The 26,459-nt window shown below is 44.3% G+C and overlaps 1 protein-coding gene across 4 annotated transcripts in view; it reads right to left on the bottom strand.

Annotated features, from left to right (window-relative positions):
* MACROD2 (mono-ADP ribosylhydrolase 2) overlaps positions 1 to 26,459 on the bottom strand; it is a 1,869,528-nt gene that overhangs the window by 555,888 nt on the left and 1,287,181 nt on the right. For all 4 annotated transcript variants that reach the window (XM_078647087.1, XM_078647088.1, XM_078647086.1 and 1 more), the window contains exon 4: positions 8,876 to 8,905. In XM_078647087.1, coding sequence (XP_078503213.1) covers positions 8,876 to 8,905 — 30 coding nt within the window. The remainder of the gene's footprint in view (positions 1 to 8,875; positions 8,906 to 26,459) is intronic.

Below are 26,459 nucleotides of genomic sequence, written 5' to 3'. Positions count from 1 at the left end.
CGCTTGTAATGCTTTGAATAGTGAGGTGATAATAACTTTAGGAAGTGAGCACACAGACACTAATTTTGAAAAAAATAACTTGTGTATTATAAGGAGAGCTCCATATCAGAAGATTCCATAAGCTTGAAAAAAATATCGCAAAATAAAAAAAAAGTGGTTTAGAGACGAGTACTGGTGGCCAGGAATAACCCTTCATGCTTGAAATGACCGAAAAAAACAAATATGGCAGCATGATAGATGGGCCTGCTGAGGAGATTCGGAACATGCAAAGTACTGCTTCCTGGGTTATGTGCTATCAGCCGAGCTTATGAAAAGCAGTAAATTCGAAGCTGTGACTTAACAAAGCAGTAAATTCAAAGCTGTGACTTGACGCTGTGGGGGTGAACCTGGCTTGAGATATGTAATATGTTCCAAAGTAATGAACTAGACTACCAACCAGCTACAGTCTGTTTTTACAGGTATTCTAAGTTAACTTTCTTTTAGGTGTTTTTCATTTCAGATTTTCCATGGTATGAATTTCCTTCTATATCGTTGTGCTCCTATTGAGAAACCTGTTTTTCCTGTTCACAAACAAGTCCTGGTTATCTAGTATTTATACATGGACAACCATTAATTACTATGGTATAATCTTGTTTTTGGGCACATTTGTGACTGGTGTAAGCCCCCTTGGCAGGTCAGAGAGACGAGGAAAACTCCACCACAACATCTCCACTTCTGCTTGGCACAGGCAAGGTCCCCGGGCTGCAGCTGTTGGCCCAAACGTCGGAAAGCAGCTATTTCCGTGGCAGATCTTTATTTGCCATCCACAGGAAGTGCTACTTGACAGGAGTAGGGCTACATTGCCATCAGAGGTACCACTGAAGTGGTGGACAAGAGATTAGTCAGATAGAAGTTGCTTAGATGATTAAAAATAGGAAATGTCACCGGGAAAATGTAGATTGCCCAAAGAGATCGATGTTGGCTACGAAGGGAGCAAAATGATCAGTGATTGCTCACTCCTGTAGGAGGACAGAGGGGGCACAGAGGGACAGTCCACGCCGGTCTGAGCACCCGCTGCGATGTAGGCAGCTAGCTCTTGAGAGTTCAGAGGCAACTGTCGAGAGGCCACAAGGATGGCAGGGGAAAGGTGAGTGACGAACAAACCGGGTAGACAAATGAGCCACAAAAGGACTTTGTCCCATGAAACGCGTGGATCTAGGGTTTCATTGTAGGAGGTAGAGACTGGTGAGATTAGTTCAAAAGTTCAAAAGAGACAGGATGCAAAGGAGAGGAAAAAGAGTAGAAAATACACTAATTTGAGAAGTTACAACGGGGTGGTGGGATCCCCAGGACAGACACATTAACACCATGCGCGCTGCGGGTTTTCCCGCTGTGCGCTGACTTTTAAAAAAACCACGCGGTTCATGACGAGCTCAGCTCGTCATGAGCGTACGAGAGGCGTACCTCATGACGAGCTGAGCTCGTCATGAGCGTCGAAGGGGTTAAGAATATATATGATGGGGAGATAGGACATATAAGACAGAGATGGAAATTCCAAGACAGGATTGCAGGGAACATCAAAAGAGTAACACATAAGGACAAACATGTGAGTCAAAATGAAACAGATGACAAGGGTGATCTAGTTCGTATGACAGGGACATGCATCATTAGCTCCACTGGAGCCAGGTGGCCTAGTGGTCAGCAGTGAAAAAGCTGATTATAATCCTGTGGTAAAGCATCCATGGGGGGCGAAGCCATAAAGGCCCCCATTGATGTAGAGCACAAAAAAGAGAAAGATTACATGGGCAAGTTTAAACTCCTTTATGAACAGACACATTGTAAAGCGGGTTGAAAGAACAAGAGGGTGAAGTGGCTAGAAGGAAGAGACTGCCTACTAATGCCGACATGTGGACCTCACTATTCATGATTTATTCTAGCATATATTGGGTCACTTTAAGTATCTGAATGTTATACATAATGCCTGTCTGCAATACAAAGTTTTCAGATCTGGGACGAGTGTGGATCAGACAACAACTTGGAGAAGCTGGACTAATGTCTATGGCTGCAATGGATGGAATCTAATGGCCATTAAGACAGGTTCAGATTGCCAGTGCTGTATGTTCCTATTACCAGGCACCCCACTTGGGGAGGGGTGGAGGATTCAAGTAAAATAGTTTTTGGAAACGTAGAAGCAGTCTAGTCATTTAACAAAGGGACTTGTTATTACTTTTAAATCTAAATACTAGTGGTCCCCAGGTGGAGTTAAACACCAGTACATGAAATTGTTTGAAGTTCTGCAAACGAAAAATGGTATGAAAATGCCAAATTCTGCATGTCAGTCCTTCATGCCGCCCAGGGTATCCTTTTCAGGATACACAGGCTCTCACCCACCGAAGTAGCATTCTTCATCATCGGGTCATGCTCCACATTAGGTGGGCAGTGCAATACCCTACCGACCATGTTTAGGGGCACTTTAATGGCGAACCTTCCTCAGCATATGTGGTCTAGCCGGGCCACTAGCACATGCCCTGGCTTGTCTGGAGAAGGTTTTGTGTGGTAGAATGGTAAAAAATGTAAATTGGCTATGGATCACCTAAATAATATTTCTCCTTGCCTATAATCCATGTCATGATTAAAAACAAAGGGCCATATTTATTTTTGGGTAGAGTAAATCACTCCATCACCCTGATGAAGGTGCCGCCTGCCACATTTTGAACCGTCCACACCGACAGACATTTCAAGCATTGAACTGCTGCCAAAGATAATGTCTATAAGCCGTATAGAGCAGTGATATGAGTAAGACTTTAAAATCAATTTAAAGAAAATCCGAAACTGGAAACTCTAGATGGGTGATTTCCTTTTTGTAGGAGAGCAGGAAAATTAGACCTGTGTAAAATATGAATACACTGGTTGTGGTTTTTACAGAGAACCTTTGTCACAATGTTTTAGACATCAATTGTATTCCAACGAAAGTGTGAGTGTTTTTAGTAATCATACTAAGTTCAGTGTCCATGGTGTTCAAGCAGTCTGCTCCCAAACTTCATAACTTGTGAGTGCTGGTGTGGAAGATGCTACAGGAAAGGATATGAAACCGTTCTCTCATGTAGATAAGAGAACCAACCGGATGTAAGTGAAGTAGGTAAAGGAGTGATTTAATTGGATAAAATCTGCACTTGCGATAGGGTCAGAAAGAACACCCCTGGAGACTAGTTTTTCACGCCTTTTTTCTCCCACCAGAAAAAGAAAGTGGACATTCCCAAGGTTGGTTAAGGCGAAAAGAGATTTATAGATAATCTATGTTTGCTGAAAGGGCATACTACTTGACATTCATCTCGAGTTGACTGCTGTAGAGGATGCTTTTAATGTGAGCTTGATCTTCTTCCAAAATAAAGTGACCTTATGCAAGTCCAGAAATGACTACATTTGGTCCACATCCCAAGGACTTCTCCAGATGGAGTAGAGGGCGTACCCTTTAAGTCTGGAAGGCAGACAGGATGGGTTATGTTTTGCACTGATGTGGCAACCGCATAGCTGTCACATCAGCAAAATAATGTGCACCTCTGCAGATGCATAGGAGACATTCCATTTGCTTGCATTGCAAGGATGTCTATAACCCTACCTGATGCACCAAGCTGCAGGGAGAGGATTTATTCCTGGAAGATACAGCAGTGTAATACTATATGGATATTGTAGTGTTACATCACAAGAAGCAGACAGGATAGGCCCCAAGACACTAAACTGACTATACCATAACAAATTAAATGAGTTGGGGAGTTTGGCAGCCTGGTCTTTAAACATGCCAAGAAACGGGTACAGGGTCAGTTGTAGGGCGGTGCAACGGGTGCCACCTCAGTGGGTGCTAACCTCAGGGGGCACCAAGTTTGCAAGTTTGTTTTGGTTTTAAAAGCACCTGCTGCCCAATTCCTTGCCTCCAACAATTTTCAGAGAACAATAAAAATGTCAAGATAACTCAAGTGGTTAATGTTCTTAATGGAGAGAGATTGGAGTTTTGTCTAGCTGAGGTTTTGACTGATCATAAAATAGCAGATTTATTTATTTATAAACTTTTATATAAGGCGAACATGACCCACGAGGGTATCAGAGCACTTTACAATATAACATAATTGAACATTAGATGGTTGAAGTGGTGTACATACATTCGGTGCTCGCCATAATACAAAGGAGGTAGGTAATAGTAAATAGATAGCTTAGGTGACTAGTAGTCAACAAAGAATGATACACAAGGTAATCGGAGCAATTCACGTTACACAGTTCTTTATCTTTAGGAGGTTGAGGTAGTAAAGGTACAATTGGTATTTGCAATTCCACACAAAAAAGTAGATAACATAAATGTATAGCATAGGTACCTAGTAGTCGGCGGTGAGTGATCCACGAGGGAATCGGAGCGCATCACATTACACAGGTATTCAACCTTAGCAGGATGAGGAAGTATACATACATTTTTTGTATTCGCAGTTCGGAGGGTTAGTATGCCTGCTGCAAAGAACGTGTACCATGCAGACCACAAAATGCATATAATGTATATAGGTCAGTGGGTAACTGCTTTTCTAAGAGACATCCTTTTGCTAATTGCAGTTTATAAGTTAAAATCCTAACATAGAACAGTGAATTATTAACTGGCATCAAAGAACTGCATGCACACTGCAAAGTATAGATTATAGAATAGATTAATGTTGAGGGAAAAAAGGGTTAATTTGGGTAGAAATTCTTATTATTAAAGAGAACCCCCAACAATGGTGTTCCGTTTCAATTCTGAGTTTGTGCTTCTCCAGACCAAGCACTCTAACTATACTGCCTACCTGTATGGATGACATGTGACTCTTACACCTTGTAGTCCTCTCGCCTATGTAACATTTCTTGTACGCTGATTTACATAAAAATGATTGTCTCTGCGTAATGTGTGCGTGCTGCTAAGTGTTCTGACACCCTACTTTGGTATGAGTGGTGCTATATATCAAATTAAATACATCTGAAAGAGTGGTTATGGAGCCTTGAGGGGCAATTTTAAAAGGTGGTGGTGAGGAAATCCGTGGTGGAGGTTGTCCCCACCTCCACCACGGATGGGGGGGGTGGGGGGGGGGAGGGGGCGCCAACAAACATTGTAGCAGCGGGCGCCACCAGCACTAAAGCCAGCCCTAGACAGGTAGATGAAGCACAGGTTACACTGTTGGGCAGGCTGGCAAGTGGGCAGTAGGCTCGAATGAGCTCAGTAAACCCAGAGCATTTAAGGTCAAGGTTTAAAAGAACTTTTAGATGATGATATGGATTGGCGTAGATGAGGCTACTTGATTTATTAAGAGGGCGCGGGAAGTTCTAGTTGATAAATGTTAGGTGCTGAAGGGGCATATTACAAAGTACAGCCGTCGCCAGACCAATTTATTGTGAGCTGCGCCCCGAAAAAATTTACCTTTTGCACATCCAGGAGGAACTCTGTGTTCTGTCAGCTGCCCAAAAATCCTGCCGCATTTCTAAAAGCCAAATCCATAAAAGAAAACACAAGCTCTAAATGTACTGCTGTTTCCTACAAATCAACTATCAGAGTTACATTTTTTTTTTTTAAATGTACAATTCCGCACTGAATAGTTATATGCAGCACAAAGTACCTAGGTTTCCTATTTCTAAATGAAATTAATTTATAGTCTGTCACCTTTGCCTCTGAATATATAACTCAGGATGTGAGCAATTATCTGAAAAAGACCACTTAACCACAAGAACTCTCGCTAATTAAAGGACAAGGGTTGAAAACCTGCATCTTTGAGGACTTAGAATAGAATCATTAGGAACGCTAATATTTTTAGGAATAATACTTCGTGAATCATTTTGGAACTGCCATTTAGACCACCTTTTTTTCGCAACAAAAAAAAAAAAGACATTGTTGAATTCCGTGTTGACATTCACCTCAGAATGGAGCACTTAGAATGCAATTGAGGTGTAATGTTAGTCTCCTTGCCAGCGTGATTGACCCGATACCATCCTTCGGTGTATCATTTCTCGTAAACCTGTAATAAAGTCTGATAAAAGCACACGTAAAGACCTCGCTGATGACTCCTGAGACATCTTACAAGGAACATTTTTGTTATGATCAAATTAATCACTGAATTACTGTACTGTGCTGATAGTTTTTCTCGCTGGCTGCCAAGGTATACTAAACTTTGACGACCGATTAGATCAAAAGTCTCTCTCAAGTCCATCTCCACAATTACTTTTATATTGATTACACCCTATTATTGGATATAAATAACGATCTGGCTTTACAGGAGCATCTTAGGTGGTGCTGTAACTAGCCAGATGGATGCTGTGGTGCAGATTCCAGAAAGGGTTTCTAAATCGAAGTGTGAACTGATTGGAGCAGAAAAGCCACATTTATGTAAATTGCCAAAAGAAAAATGTATATTCGTGAAAAGCGCTGCAAAATGAATTCCGCACAGACATTTGTTCCTGCATAAATCTTACGTGTGGTCCAAAGTAGGGGAAGGGGGTAAGCAAGTAGGGGCTGCACCGTTAGCAAGCGGCCAGAAGCATCACTATTCTCAAGGGAGCGCACCAAACCGGTCTTACACGCCAGCCTACCTTCTCCTGCATGAGCCTGGCCAGATTCAGGGTCTTTGCAGTCAGGGAAATGTCTGCATTGCCTGAACACATACACAAACGAATTACAGATGACATTCTGCCATCTAATTTAGGGGTTAAAATAAAATCCTCTTCATTCGCCTGGATGGCTCTTTTAGGGACCTCACAGGTAAAGCTCCCCTAGAATACATGGATGAAGAATAGGACCTCATGACATGTCAAGCCCCAGTTTCTACTTCCATGTGGTTCAAGGGCTGCATGTCCCACAATGACGTAGGAACTGTGTACAATGTGAGAGTGCATAACATCCTAACACATTTGGTCAATAGGGCCATATATATTTCTAAACCATCCTATGCAACAAGTGTACAGTTAATACATTTAAAAAAAAAAATAATACTATGTCCTAAATGATTCCACCTGCAATTTCCATTGAAAGATGACATTTAGTTTTTTTTTTTATGCATTCATCTCTAAATTACCAACAATTGGCCAACCTTTCTCCTTGTGGAAAATGTTTCATAAAGAAATTATCTTTGAGCTGTAGCACTATATTTGTTATCCAGCAATATAGTATGCTTTATTTTCTAAATTCCTGCCAGTAAATGTTTTTTTTTTGCAAAGTGTCCTTTTGCACTATTGACTTTAGACGTTCACGGCTACCTCCTGACAACAAATTAACAGCCTTGCAGAGTTATGTCCATGATGTAAGAAGTCATCAGGCTCAGGAGGTTCATCTCTGCCATCAAACACCTCTGAAAGGTGCTCAGCAGACAGGAAGATCCCATGAGTCAAAGCCGGTGGCAGCCGCTAGCGCCACTCTCAATCTGCGCTGTGGAATAGAGTGCATCACCCCTTGACGGTTTACAGAAAACATTTCCATGGTGTTGTTTGTCGTGGTCAGAATTCTATGTCTCCGAAGGAAATGACTTTTAGAGTCAGGTTTATGCGTACTTTTCTCACAGTCTAAAGGCCACTCATCACCTTGGGAAGTGTATTTGCTCCCTCTTTTGACAAGCCCGTGTCGTCATCACATGGCCACAACCATGGCAGAGATGCTCCAGCATCAAGGGTACCCGACCCACTTATTGAGAGGGATGTCCATGGGAAAAGAACACATTTCAGAGACCGCCCTTCCATTGGGGGCTTTGATGAAAACTACACTTCTTCTTGTGCAGCTCTTAGGTTCGTTCATGTCTGCAAGGCTTAACAATTAATTTGCGTCACTTCTTTAAACATCCAAATCACAAGCACAACTCAAAAAACCTGCAGCTGGTTAGCCACGCTCTGACTATCATGGAACTTTGCGAAGTTTAGAGCCCAACCGCACTAGTTCATGTAGGCCTACCCCTGAACTTTGAAATTTACAAGAACCCCCACTATGACAGTGGTAATGGTGCCAGATGTAGACTTGAATATGAACAGAGCTGACCAAAATGCATCGTGATAATATCTGTGCAGAAATCTATAATAGTTTCTAAAAGGCAAACGTGGGTAGTATAGTAATCCTTACATCATCCTGAGTGAAGTGCACCACATTCAGTGTGTTTTCTTTACAAACAGCGTTTTTACTCTAAGAAATTTTGTAGACAAAAGATTCCGTTAGTCTCGGTTATCCAGGTCAGTTTATTTACATCTCTAACTGGCCCCAAAGAGGTGACAAAGAAAGAAAAGTCTGTAGGCCTGAGTTAAAAAGATAACTCACACTTTGGAGTAAGTTGGTACTTGGTAGTAAGTTTACACTTTGAGTTTTTGATTACCGAAAGCAGAAAACATACTTCAGAGTGTAAACTTACTACAAAAGGGTAATTTATATGTCTCCACCCACAGACGAAATAAATTGGCTTACTCTTGTGTGGGTGGGTGACGTTCCTCCCTAAACCTATCTTACACCCCCCTGATCCCATCCCCTTTAGGAATAAGTCGGCCCTTTTTCTCGCCCACTGCCCCATGTCTCTCTCACATTTACTACTAAAAAGAATGCATATTTGTCCCTAGACTCCAACGTTGGGGTGGAGAATTCTTCACATGTAAGTATTAGTAAAAAGTATATTTTGTAGTACATTTTGTAGTGCTACAAAACATACTACAATGTGCAGTTTGCAATTCAGGCCCTTTGTTTTTTTGGACGTGCACAGTGGAATGGCAAGTAATTCAAAGCTTAATTTTGGTTGAAAAGATTTTGAAATCTGTAATTTCTGATGTTTAATATATCCGCCTCAATTAAAATACACTTGAAATTAAGGCCTTTTTTCAGCCATTGATAGTACAATTCTCACAAAAACAAATGATATTAAGGACTTACCCCCGCCACCACCAAGTAGACTCGAGTTTGCTGAAAAACAAAAATAATAAATAAATAACGAGTGTAAACAGGATAACATTTGAGGTGAATAAAAAGCATAAGTCCTGAATTTTAATCTACCATTGATATACAAACTAAATACAACTTTGCACCAATAAAAAACAAATTAATTAAGCATGAAAAGGATGCAGAGGTATGTACCTAAGAGAACCCATTAAATAACACAAAAGTGGGAGTCAAAGAATGTATGACTTAAGTACGTACAGCTCCTTCAGGAACATACCCAGCGCTGTCTACCATAATGGCAATACTACATTCGGAAGCTGCTGAAGGCAGTGGTCAACAAACTGACCCTATAATCATCAAATAAGACCCAACTGTGAGTAAACCATAGCAAAACTTCAAGTTGACTCCCGAACAAAAACTTTTTGCCCAGGCATTGAAAGTTACTATTCCTTATTTGTATTGCAAAAGTACAGGGGAGAAACTGTTAAGACCCGCGAGGGAGGAACCCTACAATGAATTCGAATTCACAAATGAAGGAAACCTCAATGAACATTTATCATATTCAATTATTTGTTCGACAACACACATACTTTATCCGATGTGTTGAACCCAGCAATATATCAACGTACTTATTTTTTTACTTTTAGTATCAGTATATCCATGTAAGTGGTAATGAAACATATAAACAGTCCTATGATTAAACAAACATTGAACAAACATTACAAAATGCCATTCCTTAACAATCCTATCTGCAAACTAGGTTAGCTTTTTTTAAGTAACAGCGGATGACGACAGGTTTAAAGGTGCATTACATTTTGCTCAATAAAACAAACTGTTTTCCTAACAGCCTCCAATTTGATTTTGAAAGGCAGTCAATTTAGCCTCTAATGAGGGCGGTAAATCAAAATAGTCTTTAGGTCCTTCAGTGTTGCACAGCACAACTAAATTCAATTGCCAATTCATTGCAAAGCTGATCCCCTAAGAGTATGTGCTAACAAGTTTCAACATCACATTCTAGGGACGTAATTCTCCGAGGTCTTCTTCAGAGTCCAAATTGTATTACTGTCGCCGGACACATTTCCACAGCTAATGATAGTTCACTGGGAGTTAGTAACTTCTGGTTTGTTAATTATCTGTGTTCATTATTGTTTGCAAGGTGGTCACCGATTGTAAATGCATGTCTGTGATCGTTATGACATGTGGCCTTCAGGGACCCACAGGCAGTGAAGCCGACCTTATCTAATAACCCAGTTACTTGTACCAGTACCTCAAAAAAGTACCCACACAAGTAACTGGATTATCGGAGAAGGCGATATGAAAAGCAAAAACATATATATTTGTAAAATACTCGGTAGAACACATTGAATAAGGTCCATGTGTTATCAAATACATTAATTGAATTCGATCAATGGCCGTGGAGGGGGCAGGGAGGGTCTTCATTCATGAATTCCTTGCTTGGTATTACATTACAAAGCAGTACAAATCCCAAACTATGTGTATCTTCTGAAGTTTAATACTTCCTTAGACACACACAAATGAAACAACCATTCCAACAGCCAATGCTGCTTTTATGTAGTGCTTCGAGATGAAACCCCCAGAAGCTCAAGGACATCTCCATATCCCCGGATAACTACACTTCATATTCAAAGGAGTCAGCAGTTAACTTCTCTAAGACTTTTGCTAAATCAAAATCTCAGGTTCAGACACTGGGGTCAAAAATTATCTCAAGCCAACTCCAGTCCGGGTGGATTTATTTATTTATTGAGAGACTTATAAAGCACAAACATGGCCTAAAGGTATCAGGGTGGTGTACAGTATAAGATAAACATACAGATGAGAAACACCAGAGATTTACAGGTAGGTTACAGTTGTGCCCGACTGCAGATAACCTCCAAGCAGGGTACGCTGGTAAGCTTATTACAGGAAATTAGGAGGCTTTGGCATTGCTATAGTCAAGAGTCACAGAAATAATCATATCATTCAATGAATTAAATATTTTTCGAATCCAACATCCATTCCATAATCGCAGTAAAAATAGCAATTCAACAGGCGCTTAAACCAGAAACAGTAACTCTTTTCCCAGAAAATCAAAAGATATGCCAACCTGAAGCTCTGGCGTGAAACTCGCCTGCTGATTTACAGCAGAAAAGCACAAATGCTAGAAAACTGCCTGCAAATTACAAAATGTAATTCCAAAGCAAGACTTCTATTGCTGTCAATCTGATATAAAAGTTTAATGCGAATGAAAAAATACGAACATTCAGCCTGTTTGCACCTGCAGAGTTTTAAACCATTCTATTTTACCTCCAGGCCTCACCTACAGCATACACTGCTGTTAATGCATATGAATAGGTGTAGCACATGATGCAAAGGGCTGTCTTCAACATAAATACCACAACCTTCTAATCACTTCAGGGCTTATTCAGGCTTTTTCATCCTGCTGAAAATGTGCACCACTCGTTGGAGTAATACTAAGGATCATCATTTAGATGGCAAAAGAGAAATGGTGGAGCTCAAGTAATGTGGAGTGAACGCAAACGATAGCAATACTATAAATAACATCACTTTGCAATTTTAATAGTGGTTGAGCTAGTCATGAGGAAAATATTCTATAAGGTTGGATTCCCAATAAACGAATGATTAATTAGCCTTGTGCCGTATATAAATGAGATCGAATGATAAACTAAAAGTATGATTTTTTTCACTTGATTACATTGCCTTCATTTTTTCAAGCAAACAAAGGTTTATGATCTACACTGAGAGCTACTGAAAGTTAAGTTAGATAACATTTTAAACCTCAATCAAACAGATTGACAGTCTACATCCCTGGGATGGGTACCTGATCTTACAATTGGAATTGGGTAGCCTAGAATTCTTACATAGAGGAAGGGGCTATGAGTCCTCTTAAGCTCACCTTTGGAGCACTTTTTCAGATTCATTCGGTCTTAAGTAAACTTTAAATTTCATCTTAAAACTTCTCTTCTCTGCACCCTCAGGTGGTCGCTTGGTGTAGGCCTGCACCTTGAGACAGCCGAGGCAGCATTGTGTTCTATTGTTTCAATGTAACCTAACATAGAGGAAAGATAGGGTAGGAATTGGAAATGCTTCTACGGTTATGAAAGCACTGAAGCTGTGACAGTTTGGTGTTATCCTAAATTCCAAGAGTCTGTATCTGTGCTAAAATTTCAACAACTTCACAAATTGACACCAAATAAAATTCACGCGCATGTGGTTGGCATGAATACCCGTCATGGATCCAACCGTACTGAACCGCCTTCTGGAAACTCCAGCTCTACATTCAATGAAGTTGGCTCGTCAAAAAACGAATGCCCTAACAAATAAATCATCCCTCACATCCAGGTTATTCACTACTTACATGGTGCACTCTCTCTCACATTCTGATATTAAACCATTTTGTTACACTTCTCTAGTTGGTGGAAATAGGATGTTTTAAGACTTTCAGGAAGAACGTTGTAGCAATTGCTACGGTCAAAACAAATGTAAAATTCCAGGGCAATGTCCTGACTGTGTGCTAATACCCCCAGAATGGCCAAATCACATTCGTTCAGACTAATCAAAAGTCGTCAGAGAGTTATAATGTTGCCAAAACTTTTCCTGAGGAAGGACTCTATCTCCAGTGTTCCAGGTGAGTGACAATTTCAGGACAGTAATTTGGACTAAAAAGACTTTCAATAACTTGAACAACTGCACTTTATTTCCGTTTTCTGAGAACGGTATTGAGAATGAGGTTGTAATAAATGTGGATTTAATGCATTAGAAGAACTAAGAACCAAAATATAGCACTAATAGGTATGGCCTATGAGCATGGAATCTTCAAAGTAGTATTTTGAAGACCTAAATGGTGTGGGCGTGACAGAGTTCACCATTTTGTTCTATTTGCTTTTTGGTTGTCATGGGGTCAGAATAGCTTCACAGGTAAAAGATCCAAATTCCTGGTGGCCCCACCCATTAGACCTGTTCAAAATCATCTAAATTATTTTCTAGCTGTGTGAGACTGATCTGGTCAACAAATACCATAGCACAGACAAGGATATTCAAAGATGAGGACACCCCTAGGAACAAACCGGGAAAGAGCTCTAACTTTAAGGTGCCCACTAAGATGCAGAATTTCAACCCAGGTACATGGTTAGCGTGTATTATACGCGGAGTATGGCTGACTGGATTCTCTGACATAATCTGGGAGTATCCTAAGATTTTAGAATTAGCGTCTGCCATTGGGTAGCTGGGGACACACGCAGAAAAAACATGAATTAAAGATACAGGAATGCACCTGATATGGGTGCCACCTATCACTAGTAATGGACAGCCTGGATATATGTTGGTATGGTGGATGAATAAGACTGTAGTATCTAAGACACCGGTCTCGAAGGCCTTCCATGTTGAAGTAATATATTCAACTTGTTGAAAATGCAGAAAGGCGGAGCTAAAGCCGGGATGGAACTGTCCTAGCCATGAAAAGGAATGCACTTATTCAAAATGCATATGTGTTGAGTGGAAGTGATCGACATATTTCGGTGAGACGCGGCATACACATCATTATGCGCTATCTTTATTGCAGCATCTGGAAAACGAACTTGCCAAATCTAATCCAAACAAATATAATTAAAATATGTTTTCACAATTTGAGGGTGTACTTTAAGAAATTCAAATCAATAGTCTCAAGGAACTTAGCATCTGGCATGCAAAGAAAAATACACAGGGATGAGCAATATATTATCAACTCCATATTATCTGCAATTAATTGGGAAATGTAGGCATAATGCCCAGACAAGTTGTATAATGAACCAATGAAGTGGAAGATGCTCTCTTTGTCTCTCACGACATAGGCATTATACAAAATTTGGCCATTTGTACATATATGCAGAGATTTGGAATATCAAAAAGTTAATAAATATGAGCTCTCGTCGCTCACAAACACCCAAAATAAATATGAGACAGAAAGGAATGAGTGGCCGAGGTTATCTAGCAAAACATATACTGGCTACATCAAATATGCTGGAATCTATCGAGGGGAAGTTGCTGTAAGTACCCTTGAAGCAAAAATAATTTGCACCAATGATGAGCAGCAGCTTGGCAGTGAATTAATTATCACCCTCTATCTTCACAGTGCTTGTAACAGTATACTTGCTAGTTGTAAAGTTACATATCATTGTCCAGGGCTACTCCCTTCCAGGAGGTACTGCAACACATTTCCTCTAAGAGCTCCCTGGAGAATTAAATTTGACAGCTTCCAGTATGTGACCATCCCTCATTCGGGCAGTCTAGCGCCCTGTGGCTGCTTCGATAACGTTAGTGAGCTACTACAATTCCATCACCTGCAAACCACAATCAAACTAACCTACTGGTAAAAAACCTGGGCTTCCGGCTTCCAGAGATTCACTGAAGTCTGAGTGGAAGGGTGGCCTGTAATGCTTTACCTGTACCAAACCGGGTTACAAGGCTTATTGAAACAGGTTCTAGAATTAAACATGCATGATAAGAGCCTGTACAAATGAGGACACATTAAACATGCTTGTTTTAGAAGAATATTCTCAAAGTCTATGATCATGCACGAGCTTCAAATAAAGAAAGAGGAATCAGAAGACGAGGACCCCAAGGTCATGGCACCCACAAGCTGCGATCACTGGCCACAACTTTAACTTAATAATTTTAGTAGCCCTCAAAAAGGGAGCTGTACTACTGATGAGTGCAAACCGTATTTATGTACATACATGCTGCTAGTTAAACCTACTGTACTAGCGTATTTTGATTAGAGTTCACCAGTTACATCCTAAGTGATACAGTAATAACTGAGCCACAAACAATTCAGTAAGGTCAGTAAGGTCAATAACAATGATGTATCAGTAGATCCTGGGATGTAAAGCTGGAATTGGATGTTAATATCCAAAATTATCAGGAAAGACTGGTTGAAAGACATAGATGTCACCTGTTATTGTCATCAAATATTTTTCTCTTCTTTTTCATCTTTTGATTGTTTTTCCTTTTGTGTGGTCATACCTCATCATGTTTATGGATATATCAAATGGGGCTATAACCCTGTGTTTTTAACCATTTCTTCTGTCGTTTGTATGTAATGATATTTAAGATTTTTTTTTTATATTTCCTTTTTATTATCAAATAAACAAACAAAACAAGGCAATAAAAGTCAGTACAGCTGGATGAGCGCTCAGCGAGGAAGGAAGTGCAGTACAATTTGATACAAATCATCAGTGCAAGAGGGGGGGAGCAGGGGGGAAATTCAGAGTCAAACATTAAAGCTTAAACATCATTAGGAATGTCAGGTCAGGGGGAAGACGGAACATCCGGAGCATCCGCAAGGGGAGGTGCACATATATCACCCCCGTAGGAGTTCCATTGGCCCCAGATTTTACCCCATTTTTTAGGTCTGCCGCGCGCCACATACACCGTCTTCTCTCTAAACATACACCAGTCCATATTCTCCTTCCATGCCAGGACCGTGGGCGGTCTCTGGAAGCCCCACAACTGCGCGATATCTCTCTTGGCAACCATATTCCCAAGGGTCCCCCACTGAGTCTGCGCCACATCATAATCAGTCGGCTCTCAAACATTCAGCAAACAACGCCTTGCTTCGGGCAACAGCGCGATACCCGTGACCTCCTCCATCACAGCATGCACTCGACTCCAGAACAGTACCACTTCCGGACATTCCCAAATTATGTGGCGGAAAGTACCAGTTAAGCCGCATCCACGCTTACACAACCCATCCACCGAATATCCCATACGAATCAGGCGAGGGCCGGTCACATAAATCGGTGCAGGATCTTAAGCTGTACGAGTCGGAGACGAGCCGGAATCGCGACCTCCTTCGGTGAGGATATCGCCGACTGCCAGTCCTCGTCGTCCAACTCCAGACCGTCACTAGTCCAAACCTCTCTAAGTTGGACCAACAAATCAACTCGATCATTAATCAATTTCTTATATATCAGGGAAATAGTGCTGTCGGGAACATATCCGTCAAGCACCCGATCTTCAAGTGGGGATGATTCCGGGATAACGTTACCTGCAGGAAAAACCGAACTCAGCGCGTGGCGAATCTGCGCATAACGGAAGAACTCCTTATCACTCAACTCATATTCTACTTTCAACTCCTCAAAGGTCTTAACCCTATCTTTGGACCAGATGTCACTCACCCTGCAGATACCAATCATATCCCACTTCTCTGAACCTTTCGTCTTCCACAGGCTGCCCAATCTTTCAGAGGCATAGAGCGGAGTCGCTTGAGTCAGTCGATCCCTCCATCCCATTGCCGCATTAGCACATTGCCACACTCGCACCGCTATCTTAGTGGGTCCCGAAAGTTTCTTCCCAGCAGATTTGGAGTAAAGCGCCTTGTTATAATCGCCACACGGCAGCAGCCACCTATCCATTTCAAACGCAGGATTTGACACAGGACCGTACATTCCATGATTAATCGCTGCCAGCTGGGAAGCCCAATAGTACCGCCTTATATCCGGAAGTGCAATACCACCGTCATACCAGGGAAGCGTCAGCTTGGCGAGGGCGATGCGCGATCGCCCGCCCCATATCAATTGTCTCTGCAAACTCTCCACATCCCGAAAATAGCTCGCCGGAATGACATCAAGTGTGTTCTGCAGAGCGTATAAAAACCGCGGCAAAGACATCATTTTGAAAAGAGCAGCACGCCCGAGGGGGGGACAATGGCAGTCTGCGCCAGGCCACAACGTTGGATTTTAATCGTTGGAGCGGGGGAAGCAGATTAAGGTCATAACGCATCACGGGTCCAAGGCAATAAAGACCCCCAGATACTTAAATCCCATCTGCACCACTTGTATGGGACAACCGCGCGGCAAAGAAGGAGAGTCACCCGAGAGTACATAGACACAGGACTTGGTCCAATTAATCACAAGGCTGGAGTTTCTCCCGAACGAGTTCAACACATCAAACAATACAATCAGCGACTTCCGAGGCGACGTAAGATACAACAAGATATCATCCGCATAGAGTGATATTCGGTCCTCAAAATCCGGGGTCCACCGAATACCCCTCATCGATGGCTCCCACCGCAGCCAAGCAGCCAGGGGTTCCAAGGCGAAGGCCAAAAGAAGCGGGGACAGCGGACACCCCTGTCGCGTGCCCCTCCCAAGAAGAAAGGACTTAGAAACCCGACCATTCACCACAATCTGGGCCAATGGTTCCTCATACAAAAGTTTCACCCAGCCGATGAAACCAGGACCAAAACCAAACTTTGCAAGAGCGGCCCAGAGATACGGCCATTCCAACGTATCAAAGGCCATCGTAGCATCCATGGAAGCCAAGATGGCCGGTTCACGCAGTGACACCGCTCTCGCAAGAACGCCATGCAAGCGCCGCAAGTTCAATGCTGTATTAAGATGTGGAATGAAACCGGACTGATCCGGATGGATCAGGTCGCTGATCACTTTTATCAAACGGTTTGCCAGCAATTTTACGAGGATCTTGGGCTCCGCATTTAAAAGCGAGATATGCCTATAAGATGCGCAGCGATCCCGCGGCTTCCACTCCTTATGAATCACCACAATGGTCGCAAGTCGCTGATCACGAGGGAGGGAGCCGATGTCTCGCGACTCCAGGAACATAGAACGAATATAAGGCGCCATTTTGTCAGGACACAGTTTGTAAAGCTCGATGGGAAGGCCATTAGGGCCCATAGCTTTTCCCGAGCGTACAGAACAAATAGCGGTTGCCATCTCGTCATCGGAAAGTGCTGCGTCCATCAGTTCCCTATCTGAATCCGACAGGCTGATATTCAAGATTTTTGATAACAGTCACAAACCAAAGAAATATAAAAAAGAAAAGAAAAAATGTATAAGAATAATAAACAGAATATATTTTGGTATATCATGAGGATCTAGTTTAATTATTTATTTGTTTGCATATCTATGATATAGTTGTTAGCACAGATGTATTAGTAGCACTTCTGCCCAGTGCAAACCTTTTTTCAAATCTGCTCTGGGTTGTGCCACAAAGAAGAGGAGAAACATTGGTTCCGCTGGATCCACAGAAGCTGGCAGAGCACCTTAGGGACACTTCCAAGGGTCCAGAACTGGGGAGGAACCACTTGGCAGGCTAAACTCACAGATAGTAGAGTCCAGGAGCTGGATTCAAAGTTGTTAAACCCTTCTGTCCCTGAGGCTCTCTCTAGTCATGAGGCCAGCCAAATAGCCCTTGAAGTCACTTTGGCGTCCTGGATCCAACAGTTGCAAGTCCAGTTCTCGCCTAGGCAAGAGGGCAGCAGGTCAGCAAAGAAATGCAGCAGTTCTTTAGAGAAGCATTCCAGCAGAGTGGCAATCCTTTCAGCAGCACAACAGTCCTCCTTCCTGGCAGAGTACCCACAAGTCCAGAAATGTATTGAAGAGGTGGTGTCTGTGGTCAAATATGTATACCTGATGCCCTTCCTCTGGAAGATGGGCGAAGCTTCTAGAAATTCCATTTGAACTTCTCAGGCATTCAGTCTTCCTTGTTCTGGCTTCCAACTAACTACAGGGGAAATGCAGCACGTTGTGTGGAGGCAGGACACAGCCTATTCACATGCACGTAGGGCTAGGTCCAGCTATGCCCTCCCATTCTGTCATTCACGGCCCATCCAGGCATACCTAAGCTCCCTATTGTGTGTGGGTGTCTTAGAGGAATACAAAAAGCCCAACTGTCACTACATCCAGTCATGTGACCAAGAGACAGGATGAAGGCACCAAATGGCCAAGGCAGGAAAATGCCAACTTTCTAAAAGTGGCATTTTCAAAACTGTAATTTAAAGTCCGACTTCATCATAAGTCATGATTTTTCATTACAAGTCCAAAGACACGAAATAGGTACTGGATACCTGCTCCCATTTAGAAATTACAATGTATCAAATGTAATAAGGTAACTCATATTAGCCTATGTAAGAGGCAGGCCTTGCAGCAGTGAAAACCAAATGTAATCGTTTTTCACTACCAGGACATGTAAAACTTAAAAGTACATGTCTCCCTTTAAAATACACCACACACTGCCCTCTGAGAAGTCCAGGGCCTACCTGAGGCATTCTTTTGCTAGGTCGACATAGCAGTTTAAAACTGCACACAAAGGCTACAGAGGAATGTCTAAAGGGCTACTTAAGTGGGAGGAGGGGGGGCAAATTCAGAGCTGCAGACCCACTAATATAATTTAATTTACAAGCCCTAGGCACGTATAGTGCCACTTTACTAGGGGCTTAAAAAGTAAATTAAATATGTCAATTGTGAATAAGCCAATTAGACCATGTTTTAAGAACTGCTAACCAGTGCTAGTGTCCTAAGGCCAGCAAAAACAAGATCAACAAAAAATGAAGGAGGAAGACAAAAAGCTTAGGGGAAGGTTACCCTAAAGCTGACCGGTCTAACAAGGTGCTAAACAAAATTTAGAAAAGGGAAGGGAACCCTTGGGAATGTCGCACCTTCATGGACGTTACACATTGTTTGGGAGTAGGCAGTGGGCCACAGACCATTGGAAACTCTCAAACTAACTTTTCTTTTTTCTTTTTTTTACTTTTGTTTTTAAACGTAGTTTCCTTTAAGGACAACATGCTTCATTACAAAAAAGTTTACTTTAATAAAATGAAATCACAGACATGGTGGTCTGCTGACCCTCACAGGCCACCATCCCTGTAATGGACTTCAATCATAGGGAGTCTCAATTTGTGATCTACCTTATTAATATTCATGAGGAAGGTTGGATTACGAGCCACTATAATTCTGATTTTTAAGAACCGGCCGTTTCGTACATAAGTTAGTTCTTAATGATCTATACTAGTCTCAAAAATACTGATCACAGTTTACATATGGTTCTATATTTCATGTTTTTGGCATACTATAGATATTGAAGCTTTTAAGTCCTGCAAATAAGCGGTGATCCTATAGGTATCTTAAAGACCAAGAGGCCCTCTATTATGACACCGTATGTAATATGTATTTGTAAGCATTGTCCTTTTTATTTATGCATTTATTACTACCTATTTCCTACACTAGAATCAAAGGGTAACAGGGCACTTTACATTAGGCAAAGATATCAGTTACTGGTTACACACATATACTGTCATTAGAAACTTTATATTGGTTACATTCTTGTCTGAGAAAATACTTTCAGGCAATTTATCAATTTAAATAAGCTTTGAATGTATCTAATAATGGGTAGATGGGCCTGTCTTAGGAAGATGGGTTATAACCTATGAAAGCTCATAGTTTTTCACTTTTGGAGCACTTGTGTTTTTGATCTCTGTAGTGGTGTGAGCCTCCCCTGTGAAGTCTCAACCACTGTATGCCCACATAACACTGGATTTGGATCTGCAACATGCAGTACCTGCCTTTTGATATAAAGAAGAACAAGATATATATATATATATATATATATATATATATATATATATATATATGTGTATGTATATGTGTGTATGGAGTAGTTTCTGTCCTGTAACTACAGTTCTGTAGTAGGGGTATCTCTGTTATAGTCATAACCTAGTGAATAGTCCCGCCCATGTGCGTGGACCCCGGAGCAATCAAAAATAATCTCTTACAGTGTCAAAAAATGCAGAAATGCATAGACACTTAAGAGAGAATTTAAAGACAGATAATGCAGCCAAAAAAGGCTACACTGTCCAGTACTTCAACTAGAAATTCCACCATAAAATCCACAAAACAGCAAAGCCTGTACAGATTTCCCTTGCTTAACAGCAAAATCCCTCAGGAATGATAGAGAGAAGAACCTGGACAGACAAGCCCCATAGGCTGCCATTATGTGGCTTAAATAGGATACTGTGCCTTTAAGGAACCTTCCAGAACCTTCTCCCAGTATCCCAGAATGCATAGCAGGTCCAACTTAGTTTCAGTTCTTTTTGAAGGCGTAAAAAACGCCAGACCTGTAGCATTATGTACCTGAACAAATCTCCACCGGGGAGGCGGGAGGGCACTTATGACTATAACAGAGATACCCCTACTACAGAACTGGAGTTACAGGACAGAAACTACTCCTTCTGTAGTAGGGGATCTCTGTGTATAGTCATAATCTAGTGAATAGAATGGCAAGCCCATCCCCACATCAAGCGGCGGTGAAGAGTATGAAATTACGCCACTATTGTGCGAACAAATTCCGCAGCGAAGCCTGCCCAACCTGAGCGTCTGCCCTGGCATCAGTGTCCAGGCAGTAATGCTTAGCAAAGGTATGGACCGACTTCCAAGTGGCCGCCTTGCAGATCTCTGCAAAGGGAACATTACGAAGCATAGCTGTCGTGGCAGCTTTGCCTCTGGTGGAATGAGCCTTAGGTTTACCCCCTAAGGTCTTATTAGCTTTGCAGTAACACAATTGTATGCAGGACACAATCCACCTCGAGATGGACTGTTTAGAGGTAGCAAGACCTGTCCTGACTGAGCCATAATTAATGAACAATTGGTCTGACCTACGAATATCTTTAGTCTTATCAAGATAAAACTTCAGCACCCTCCTCACATCCAGGGAATGTAAAGACCTTTCCGCTGGAGATGACGGATTCTGAAAGAACGTAGGCAAAGTGATCGTCTGATTGATATGAAAATCAGAAACAACCTTGGGAAGAAACTTAGGGTGAGTACGCATAACAACCTTAGCAGCATGAAACACAGTATAAGGTTCTTGGCAACACAACGCCTGAATCTCACTCACCCTGCGGGCCGATGTAATGGCCACGAGGAACGCCGCCTTCCAGGACAGGTGCTGCAACGAAGCCTTATGAATGGGTTCAAAAGGCTCCTTCATCAATCTGGACAACACCACATTCAATTCCCACGAAGGCGAAGGAAGCCTAACAGGAGGGAATACTTTCTTCAAGCCTTCCAAAAAGTCTTTGATCACAGGGATCTGTAAGAAGGAAGTCTGTGAAGGGCCTTTCCTGTAGGCAGTCAAAGCAGCCAGATGAACCTTAATGGAATGGACATTAAGGCCCGACTGCGCCAGATGTAGTAGATATGGAAGGATGACATCTTCCTTGCATGTCGTAGGGTTAAAGTTCTTAGACTTGCACCAGATGCAAAACCTCTTCCACTTGTAAGCATAAGAAGTCCTAGTGGAAGGTCGTTTAGCCTCCTTCAGTATGTCCATACAATCCTCTGGGAGATTCAGATGGCCATATTGCACTATTTCAGGAGCCATGCCGCCAAACTCAAAGACGAGAGGTTGGGGTGCACCATCCGCCCTCGAACTTCGTGAGAAGGTCCGGCCTGCACGGCAGCTTCATGTGAGGAAGGAGAGACCGGTGAAGCAGGTCCGTGAACCACCACTGTCTGGGCCATTCCGGGGCAATCCGAATCACTCTCGCCCTGGATTGGGACAGCTTGATGAGAACCGCCGGAATCAGGGGAATTGGTGGAAAAGCGTACAGAAAGCTGTTCGACCAGTTGATCCATAACGCGTTCCCCAGCGTCCCCGGCTGGTAGTACCTGGAGGTGAAGCCTCGGCATTTTCTGTTTTCGGCGGTGGCGAACAGATCTACGTCTGGAGTCCCCCACCTTGCGAAGACTACTCCCAGAACTTCGTCGCTTATGACCCATTCGTGGTTTTCCTGAATGAGTCTGCTCAGTTCGTCTGCCTGAACATTCTGCACACCTGGCAGATGGGTGGCCGTTATCGACAGTCCTCGAGCCAGAAGCCAGTGCCAGATCGCCTGCGCCTCCTGCGACAGAGTGCGCGATCTCGAGCCCCCCTGCTTGTTGAGGTAATACATCGTTGTCGTGTTGTCTGTCTGAACAAGCAGAGAGTTGGTCTGAAAGGACGGGTGAAAAGCCTTCAGTGCCAAGTGCACAGCCCTGAGTTCCAGGAAATTGATGTGGTACGTGGCCTCCGTCTGGGACCACGTCCCTTGAATCTGCAGGTCTCCGGAGTGCGCTCCCCAGCCCTGGAGAGAAGCATCCGTCACGATAGTCTGTGTGGGAATGTCCTTGTGGAAGGGAACCCCTTTGAGGAGATTCTCCTTCGAGCACCACCACTTCAGAGACTGAAGAGCATGTAGAGACAGTCGTATCTTGTCGTCCCAAGATCCTCTCCTCTGGTCCCATTGATCCTCCAGGCACTCCTGCAGCGGTCTCATGTGCAGCCGCGCATGTGGCGTCAGGAAGATACACAAGGCCATCGATCCCAGCAGAGAAGACACCGTCCTCACTGTCGTGGATGGAGTAGACATGAGAGTCTGAGCCTTCCGAAGGAGTGATAAACGTCGCTCCTACGAAGAAAACACGCTTGCTGACAGCGTGTTGATGGAGGCTCCCAAGTACTGGATGCACTGGACCGGAGTCGGGACAGACTTGGACATGTTGATGTGCAACCCCAGCTTGTTCAAGAGAACGCACGTCTTCTGGAAGTGTGCTTGAGCTTCCAAGAAGGAGGAGGCCTTGATCAACCAATCGTCCAGGTACGGGTAGACAAACACCTTGTTCTTCCTCAGGTGTGCCGCTACCACTGCCATGCATTTCGAAAATGTCCTGGGTGCAGACTTCAGCCCGAAGGGAAGCACCGTGTACTGATAGTGATTGGTGCCGACTTGAAAGCGCAGAAACTTCCTGTGTTTGCATGCAATTGGCACATGGAAGTATGCATCCTGTAGATCTATGGCACACATCCAATCTCCTCGTTGCAGCTGAGGGTAGATCTGATGCAACGACAGCATGCAAAACTTTTCTCAGCGAATCCACTTGTTTGCCTGTCGCAAGTCCAGAATAGGCCTGAACTCGTTCTTGTCCTTCTTGCGGACAAGAAAGAACCGAGAATAAAGACCTCTTCCTCTTTGAGACGGAGGTACGTCTTCTATCGCCCTTTTCCTTAGCAGGATGTCTGCCTCCGCCTGGAGCTCGCGCAGTTGGTACTGCAAGCTGACCGGAGGGATCGATGGAGGCGGGCTGATGAACCGAAGACTGTATCCATTGCAAACAATATTCAGCACCCACTTGTCCTGAGTAATTTTTCTCCACTCTGCCAGAAAAAATTGAACGCTTCCCCCCACCGGAGCGGGTAACGGACGAGGGGGAAGTAACCGCTCAGGGTCGAGACCCGGCCGGGCCCTTGGTCGCGGCAGAGGACTGCTGAGTCCCTCTACCCTTCTGACGCTTCTGGAAGGGTCTTCTGTATTGCTTCTGTTGTTGCTGCTGCTGATGTTGCCCAGAAGACTGTCCCCTTCCACGACCCTGTGACCCGAACCGTAGTTGGAACTGGGGGTAGGGTTTCTTTTCCTTGGGCTTCTCCAAGCCCACCGCCGTCAGGGTCTCCGCCTCGGACTTCATCCTGGCCATCTAGTCATCTGCGTGTTTTCCGAAGAGGGTGTCTCCGGAAAACGGAAGATTCGCCACACGTTGTTGCGCTTCCGGTTTAAGTGACGTCAATCTGAGCCAAGCATGGCGCCTCTGATTAATCCCGTGGCAGTATCCATGCGCAGACAGCAAGGAGATATCTGCCGCGGCGCTGATGGCCTGGTTAGAGACCAGCATCCCCTCCTGGACGATCTCCATGAAGTCCTCTCTGCGGTCTCGAGGAACAAGGTCCGCAAACTGCTCCATAGAGTCCCACAGTGCGCGGTCGTATCGTCCCAACAACGCCGAGTCACTGGCGGCCTTCATCGATGAGGAGGACGTACCACACGCTTTCCGTCCAGCAGAGTCAATCCAGCGGCTCTCCTTATCCGGAGGCACAGTGGATGCAGGGGAGGTGGCATTAAGCTTCCGAGCCGCCGTCACAATCACTGAATCCGGTACCGGGTCCTTTCTCAAGAAAGCTGGGTCCGAGTCTGGAGCTCTGTATTTCTTGAGGAGCCTGGAAGGCACGGACTTACCCACTGCCGGTGTTAGGAAGAGCTGTTCAGCCGGCTCTAGGAGTCCTGGCACCAAAGGCAGTAGGGGGCGAGACATGTGTTTCTTATGTAATGTCTCAAAGATCACAGAAGTAGAAGGCGTAGGCGCTTCAACCTTGATCCCCAACTTCGCCGCCCCACGCAGGAGGACCTCCTGGAATGTGCCAATATCGTCTATCAGAGACACTCTAGTCTCCGGCGAATCAGACAGCGTAGGCGAGTAAGAACGGGTCCCAGAGGCAGAAAGTGACCTGGACCTACGCCTCCTATGGCGATGCCTGGATCTCGAGGAAGATCCGCGTCCACTCCTAGATCTGTCTCTTCTACCCGAGCGAGACCTCGATCTCTTGGGCCTGGGACGTTCCGTCAGCCTCCCCGGTTCGGAAGCCTTAGGCTTCGGAGGAACCTTCGACTTAGGAGTCTTCTTCGGCGGAGTCGGAAACTTGGGCATCGACACCGCTCTCGGTGGAACCGGGGGAGGGGGAGTAACCGGAACTGGGGCCTGCGGAGCCGGCAGAGGAGGCAACGGAGGAGGAGGGGTCGGAGCCCTCGGAGGTGGACCCCTGGGTAAAGGAGGCAGAGGAGGGGGTGCAGAAGGCTTCTTCGGGGTATACACCTCGGAATATGCCGTTCCCGGCGAACCATCATCCCGTCTGGACTGTGGGGAGCCCCCCACAGTCCTGGGCCTGGCCTTACGACCTCCTGACGCCGACGATCGGTGCTCAGACGACGACCGTGGGTCCTTCGACGTCGAGCGGCCTTTCGGCGTCGACCGTTCCACACTCCTCGACGTCGACCCTGACCAGATGGACGAACCACGAAATCTCGACGACGGGCGATGGTGCCTCGACGGCGACCTCGACCTCTTCGTACGTCTCGACGTCGACCTCTTGGATCGCCTCGACGTCGATCTCTTTGAATGTCTTGACGTCGACGTCTTCGGCGCCGGAGACTTCTCCCGTCTCGACGGCGACTATGACGACGAGGATGTCTTCGACGGCGAACGGCGGTGTCGCCTCGACGGCGAGCGCCGACGCCGGGTCCTCCGATGTCGTCCACTCGACGCCGACGGCGTCGACGAGGAAATCGACACCGGCTTCGACGGCGGCCTGTAAACGTCCCGCGACGGACGACGTTTTCTCAACCCAGAGCCCTGGGGAGACCGGGAACTGGCCGTGGACCTTCCTCTCGAAGTCGTGGTCATCGCAACTGACCCAGACGGAGAGCTTGGGCGTGAGCTGGACTTCCTACCCCTGGGGAGCCCCCCAGAGGCCAAAGCATGGGCAGTAGAAGCCCCTCCAGACCCACCTCGAGCCTTCAATCTTCTTTCTTCAAGTCCCTGAAGTCGGATCTTCCGCCTGTCCTTCAGGGTCCTGCCAGAGAAGCCTCTACAGATCACACAATCCTCAGGGATGTGGGAAGAGGGAAGGCAGAGAATACAGACCTCATGGGGGTCTGATTTGGCCTTCTTCCTGGAGCACTCCGGGCATTTGTCAAATAATGCTGGCATTATCGACAACAAAAGAGTGCAGAACCCAAGAAGAAAGTCACCAAAGTACTTTAAAAGTACAAAAAAAAAAAATCGCATTTAGTGAAAAACACCAACAAAACCCTTGAAAAGGGAGAGCTCAATGCTCCAGGGTCCTGCTTGCAGGAGCCGGAAAAAAGAACTGAAACTAAGTTGGACCTGCTATGCATTCTGGGATACTGGGAGAAGGT

Source organism: Lissotriton helveticus, chromosome 6 (assembly GCF_964261635.1).
Source record: "Lissotriton helveticus chromosome 6, aLisHel1.1, whole genome shotgun sequence".
In the NCBI taxonomy this organism is placed as follows: Eukaryota; Metazoa; Chordata; class Amphibia; order Caudata; family Salamandridae; genus Lissotriton; species Lissotriton helveticus.
This window is presented reverse-complemented; position numbering and strand designations above follow the sequence as displayed.